Source organism: Crotalus tigris, unplaced genomic scaffold (genome assembly GCF_016545835.1).
Source record: "Crotalus tigris isolate CLP2741 ecotype Arizona unplaced genomic scaffold, ASM1654583v1 scf7180000019007.31208882:3723066, whole genome shotgun sequence".
Classification (NCBI taxonomy): Eukaryota; Metazoa; Chordata; class Lepidosauria; order Squamata; family Viperidae; genus Crotalus; species Crotalus tigris.
Genome location: NW_024097321.1, coordinates 867850 through 874302, shown reverse-complemented (window position 1 = coordinate 874302; position 6453 = coordinate 867850). Strand labels below are relative to the sequence as shown.

At 44.8% G+C, this 6453-nt stretch overlaps 1 protein-coding gene across 1 annotated transcript in view; it reads left to right on the top strand.

Annotated features, from left to right (window-relative positions):
• Positions 1-4275: 4275 nt before the first annotated feature.
• The window catches only part of CNKSR3 (CNKSR family member 3), an 81655-nt gene continuing 79477 nt past the window's right edge, over positions 4276-6453 (top strand). The window contains exon 1 of the mRNA XM_039358258.1: positions 4276-4645. Within this exon, the coding sequence (XP_039214192.1) occupies positions 4594-4645 (52 nt within the window). The 5' untranslated portion in view covers positions 4276-4593. The remainder of the gene's footprint in view (positions 4646-6453) is intronic.

Genomic DNA, 6453 nt, shown 5'->3' with positions numbered 1-6453 from the left:
TCACACCAATTGCTTCAGTGACTCCATCCATCCATCTCATTCTCTGTCGTCCCCTTCTTCTATTGCCCTCAATCTTTCCCAGCATTAGGCTCTTCTCCAGTGAATCCTTCCTTCTCATTAGGTGGCCAAAGTACTTGAGTTTCAACTTCAGGATCTGGCCTTCTAAAGAGCAGTCGGGGTTGATCTCTTCTAGGACTGACCGGTTTGAACGCCTTGCAGTCCAAGGGACTCGCAGGAGTCTTCTCCAGCACCATAGTTCAAAGGCCTCAATTCTTTGGCGCTCAGCCTTTCTTATGGTCCAACTTTCACAGCCATACATTGCAACTGGGAAAACCATGGCCTGGACTATACGCACTTTTGTTGGCAGGGTGATGTCTCTGCTTTTTAGAATGCTGTCTAGATTTGCCATAGCTTTCCTCCCCAGGAGCAAGCGTCTTTTAATTTCTTGGCTGCAGTCCCCATCTGAGGTGATCTTGGAGCCCAGAAAAATAAAATCTGTCACTACCTCCATTTCTTCCCCATCTATTTGCCAGGAATTGAGAGGGCCGGATGCCATGATTTTGGTTTTCTTAATGTTGAGTTTCAAGCCAACTTTTGCACTCTCCTTCTTCACCCGCATCAAGAGGCTCTTTAGTTCCTCTTCACTTTCTGCCATTAGAGTGGTATCATCTGCATATCTTAGGTTGTTGATATTTCTCCCGGCAATCTTAATTCTAACTTTTGATTCATCTAGCCCTGCCTTTCTCATGATGTGCTCTGCATATAAGTTAAATAGGCAGGGCAACAGTATACAGCCTTGCCGGACTCCTTTTCCAATTTTGAACCAATCAGTGGTTCCGTGTTCGGTTCTCACTGTTGCTTCTTGACCCGCATATAGGTTTCTCAAGAGACAAATGAGATGGTCTGGTACTCCCATCTCTTTAAGAACTTGCCACAATTTGTTGTGATCCACACAATCAAAGGCTTTTGCATAGTCAATGAAGCAGAAGTAGATGTTTTTCTGGAACTCCCTAGCTTTCTCCATGATCCAGCGTATGTTGGCAATTTGATCTCTAGTTCCTCTGCCTCTTCGAAATCCTGCCTGTACTTCTGGTAGTTCTCGATCCACATACTGCTGGAGTCTAGCTTGTAGGATTTTAAGCATAACTTTACTAGCATGTGAAATGAGTGCAATGGTGCGATAGTTTGAACATTCTTTGGCATTGCCTTTCTTTGGAATTGGAATGTAAACTGACCTTTTCCAATCCTGTGGCCACTGTTGAGTTTTCCAAATTTGCTGGCAAATTGAGTGTAGCACTTTTACTGCATCGTCTTTTAAGATTTTGAATAGCTCAGCTGGAATACTGTCACCTCCACTAGCTTTGTTGTTGCTCAGATTTTCTAAGGCCCATTTCACTTCACATTCTAGGATGTCTGGTTCGAGGTCAGTGACCATCTCATTGTGGTTATCTGGGATGTTAAGCTCATTCTTGTATAGTTCTTCTGTGTAGTTTTGCCATCTCTTCTTAATCTCTTCTGCCTCTGTTAGGTCTCTGCCATTTTGGTCCTTTATCATGCCCATCTTTGCATGAAACGTTCCCTTCATATCTCCAATTTTCTTGAAGAGATCTCTGGTCCTCCCTATTCTGTTGTTTTCTTCTATTTCTTTGCACTGTTCATTTAAGAAGGCATTCTTATCTCTTCTAGCTACTCTCTGGAATTCTGCATTCAATTGGGTGTATCTTTCTCTTTCTCCTTTGCCTTTCGCTTCCCTTCTTTCCTCAGCTATTTGCAAAGCTTCCTCAGACAGCCATTTTGCTTTCTTGCATTTCTTTTTCTTTGGGATGGTTTTAGTTGCTACCTCTTGTACAATGTTGCGAACTTCCATCCATAGTTCTTCAGGCACTCTGTCTATCAGATCCAGTTCCTTAAATCTATTTGTCACCTCTACTGTATATTCATCAGGAATATGATTTAGTTCATACCTGAGTGGCCTAGTGCTTTTCCCTACTTTTTTCAATTTAAGCCTAAATTTTGCAACGAGAAGCTCATGATCTGAGCCACAGTCAGCTCCTGGTCTTGTTTTTACTGACTGTATACAGCTTCTCCATCTTTGGCTGCAGAGCACATAGTCAATCTGATTTCTATGTTGACCGTCTGGTGATGTCCATGTGTAGAGCCGTCTCTTGGGTTGTTGGAAAAGAGTGTTTGTTATGACCATCGTATTCTCTTGACAAAATTCTATTAGCCTGTGCCCTGCTTCATTTTGTACTCCAAGGCCAAACTTGCCTGTTATTCCGGTTATCTTTTGGCTTCCTACCTTAGCATTCCAATCCCCCATGATGATAAGGACATCATTTTTTGGTGTTAATTCTATAAGGTGCTGTAGGGCTTCATAGAACCGGTCAATTTCATCCTCTTCAGCACCAGTGGTTGGGGCATAGATTTGGACTACTGTGATATTGAATGGTTTGCCTTGGATTCGAATTGAGATCATTCTGTCATTTTGGGGATTGTATCCCAGTATTGCTTTTCCTATTCTTTTATTGACTATGAAGGCTACTCCATTTCTTCTGAGGGATTCTTGCCCACAGTAGTATACCTGATGGTCATCTGAGTTAAATTCACCCATTCCTGTCCATTTTAGTTCGCTGATTCCTAAGATGTCGATGTTCAGTCTTGTCATCTCTTTTTTGACTACGTCTAGCTTGCCTTGATTCATGGATCTTACATTCCAGGTTCCTATGGAGAAAAAATCTTTACAGCATCGGACTTTCCTTTCACCACCAGATATATCCACAGCTGAGCGTCCTTTCGGCTTTGGCCCAGTCGCTTCATTCTTTCTGGCGCTACTAGTACTAGCCCTCTGCTCTTCCCCAGTAGCATATTGGACACCTTCCGACCTGAGGGGCTCATCTTCCAGCGTCATATCTTTTTTCCTTTTAGTACTGTCCATGGGGTTTTCATGGCAAAGATACTGGAGTGGTTTGCCATTTCCTTCTCCAGTGGATCACATTTTGTCAGAACTCTCTGCTATAACCTGTCCGTCTTGGGTGGCCCTGCACAGCATAGCTTATAGATTCATTGAGTTACGCAAGCCCCTTCGCCACGACAAGGCAGTAATCCATAATGTGGGCATAATGTGCCATTATACCCACATTAAATAAATGATAATAAAGGTTATCTACCTACCTATCTAGTCTACTGTGAGTGCACAACTGTGGACTCTCCATCTCTGTAGTTTCTTAACAGGCTGGACACCCACTACTTCATGATGCCTTAATTAGTTTTTCTGAACATGGCATAAGATTAGACTAAATGATCCTCATCGTTCCTTCTAACTCTGATTCTACAAAGAATAAAAACACAAGAAGCACATTAGCTGGCTTGTTCATCAGATCAGAAATCAAAATTGCTAGAAAATATCCTAGAATTCTTTAAGAAGCCTGACCATTGCTGAAAAGTTTGACAATGGAGTATACCAGTTCAGGTGCCAAAATAGGCAAGACTGGCTTAGAGTAAATATATCATGCCAGTGTATCTAGCCAATTCACTAGTATTAAAACCAAGCAAGAAAACAAAATAAAAGGGATCCTCAGCTGAGGCTAAATTTCCAACATGTAAATCAGCTTTCCCCAGCCTGTAATGGTGAGAATTATGATCCTCTATAAAACAAGGAGTCCTAGATAAATCCACTGTGAGCACCACAGGTAAATTGCAGCATGTAGGCCTCAATTTTGATATCTTTTTCAGTTGCTGCATATACTGACCCTTGTACTATAATCTGTTGGTTAAGCAGGCAATTGTTTTTTTAATGATGACTAAAAGCTATGTCTGGGCAAGATGACCCACCCCACATTCTAAGTCGGAAAAGCACATCTGGGGACAGGAACAGGACTGTTATTCTCTAAACCTTGCAAACTCCTGAATGGGAAACGGTGTAAATAATGTAGGCGCTTCCACATAAGGCTTCCAAACTTTGTACGAGGAATCAGAAATCCACGCGCGGTTTTCTGTTCATATTGTTTGCTCCCCCCCCCCAGCCCGCAGATGTGCACACTTGGCAACCATTTCCAGCAGGCTTCATTGCAAAACAAAATACACCCGCCGGAACTGCAGAGCAAGGAGCCTGCGTGGGCGCCGCCGGGCCGGGCTTTTTGCCTTTCAGGAGTTTCGTTCCAGCTCCCGTGCAGAGTTCGAGGTTGAAAGAGCTGCGAAAAACGGGCGGGTCCCCACAACTACAACCAATCTCCCCCCTCCACTTTTGGTAACTTGAGCCCGAGCCCTTCCGTCCTGCAGGGGGCGCGGGAGAAATGAAGCCCCGGAGCTGCCAAGGGCGAGAGAGGCAGCGCCTCTGTGCGGCTCTCCTGGCAAGAGTGCCAAGCACGTGGAGGAGGGGCTGGATGCGCAGGAGAGGCAGGCCTGGGCCCGAAGGGCGGAGCTGAGAGGGCGGGTGGCTCGCGGGCTGCCCGCTCGGATGGGAGCCCGAAAGGGGAAAATCCGTGCTTGGGGACAGAGAGAAAGGAGCTAGTTGGAGCTCCGGGCGGCTTTCCTTTGCTAGAATCCGGATCCGCCGGGTGGTGGGGGAGAGCAACGGCTGGACCGAGGAAGAGGATGGAGCCCGTAACCAAGTGGAATCCTAAGCAAGTTGTGGAGTGGACCAAGGGTAAGAAAATAGGACTCCGGCTGCTTCTCCGCGCTTGGATCTTTCTCCTGCGCAGCTGTTTCCTTAGGACGCTTCCAGCCCTCTTCTGCTTCTCTCCAAACTTTCTCTGCTAACCTCCCATCTTTGTTCCTTCTTTTCCCTGGGTCGCCCGATCTCTCCTGCCGCCGATTCCCTCGGTTCTGCCGAGGACGTATTCAACTCGTCTGCTCCGGAGGGATCGTGTCTGCAAATTGTTTGTCTCTCTTAACCTGAAAAAGGGCTTTGCAAAACCCGAGTTCCTTGGCTACGAGCAAAACACACGCGCGCGCACACATTCGCTACCCTGTCTAGTAGACGAACTCGCCTCCCGCGCGGGTAAACAAATGAGCCAGCGGGCCCCGAGCGCCTTATAAGCAGTTTGGGATGGAGCCGACCGCGAGAGTTCACGGCTTCCTAGCTTTTGATGTTCATGCAAAAAGCACACTCCGCCAAGCGTTGGCCGGAGTTAGTGAAGAACGCGTGTCCGTTGCACGTTGGGCGCTCTTGAAGGATAGTGGGGCATAGCGGTTCATTGAAGGCGAAGATCTAAATCTTCAGCGACCTCCTCTACCCGCCTATAAGCTCCCAGTTAGTGCTTGAAGCGAAGCAGGGTTAAAAAACGGCCAGGACCACAGAAGATGTGCGTCACTGGAGCCTGAGAAATGCCCGAGATTCCAGAGCTTCCCTTTTAAACGGATGTCCTGTTAGTAATTGAGGGTGTTTAAAGAAATAAATACGTTATCTTGCTTATTAGCTGTAAAATGTTGAGATGGTAGATTTTGCAGCTACCTCCTAGGTAAAATGCCAGTCTGAACGCAGCCCAATGTACTTCTGCCCAAACATGCAGTGCTCCAGAACATTTTCAACTTTAGGCGCCACTTGTTTCTAAGAGAAAAGTGAATGCTAAGGGTGCATTAGTTGGTTGGCAGCGTTCCCGAACCTTTATAAACACTCATTCTTCCTGCCCCCCCCCCAAATAATGCACCATCTGTCTGTTTAGATCAGGCTGGTGCTAGCTGGATGTGCTGAACCACACACCATTTTGATAATTTTGAGCCAGCTGTCAAGAGTAGCCTTACTGGATTGGAGGTAATGGGGGATGTATCAGTTTGGGGAAGACTGGCTAGGCAGCACAGCATAGGAGGTTAAGGATGAGTGCAATCCTGATATTGCAAAAATGCTTTTTTAAGGACTTCTGCTTTTTTGATAAGTAGTTTTCTTTGATCTGGTTCAGCTTCTTGGCTATTTGGTTCAGGATTTTTATCAACTATTTGGTACTGTTAAGACCTTGATTAATAATAAACAATCTTGAGTTGTGCTGTAGAGCGTTCCTGGTTTTCCCTCCACTATTTTCTAACTCCAATTCAGTATCCATGAATGTTGGATATTCAGCACAGTGAGAAAATTATTTTGTTTCCAGAACCTAAAAAAATAAATGAAAGATACATCTAGTGTAGTGACTGCAAATAAGGACTCTCAAAGGTCACTGGGTTAAAAGAGTGCTATAATTTTAATTATTCACTTGAAGTCATTATTTTGAAAACTTTGAAAGGAAAACAAAAGGATGTATATGCCAGTCAGAAACCATTATCTGTGTGTGGCTCTTTCTTTTTGTATTTTTGTTACATGATTTTACTCTCTTGGCTCATGGGCTTGGAGGTCACCAATAAAACATCTTTTGATTTGCCTCACTTTTATATTTTATTCAGGTTGAATTGAATGTTAATCCTTTTCTTTTCCCCTTTTGCACTTGTACACCGCTTATGCCTGGCCTATTAAAAGAGTACATA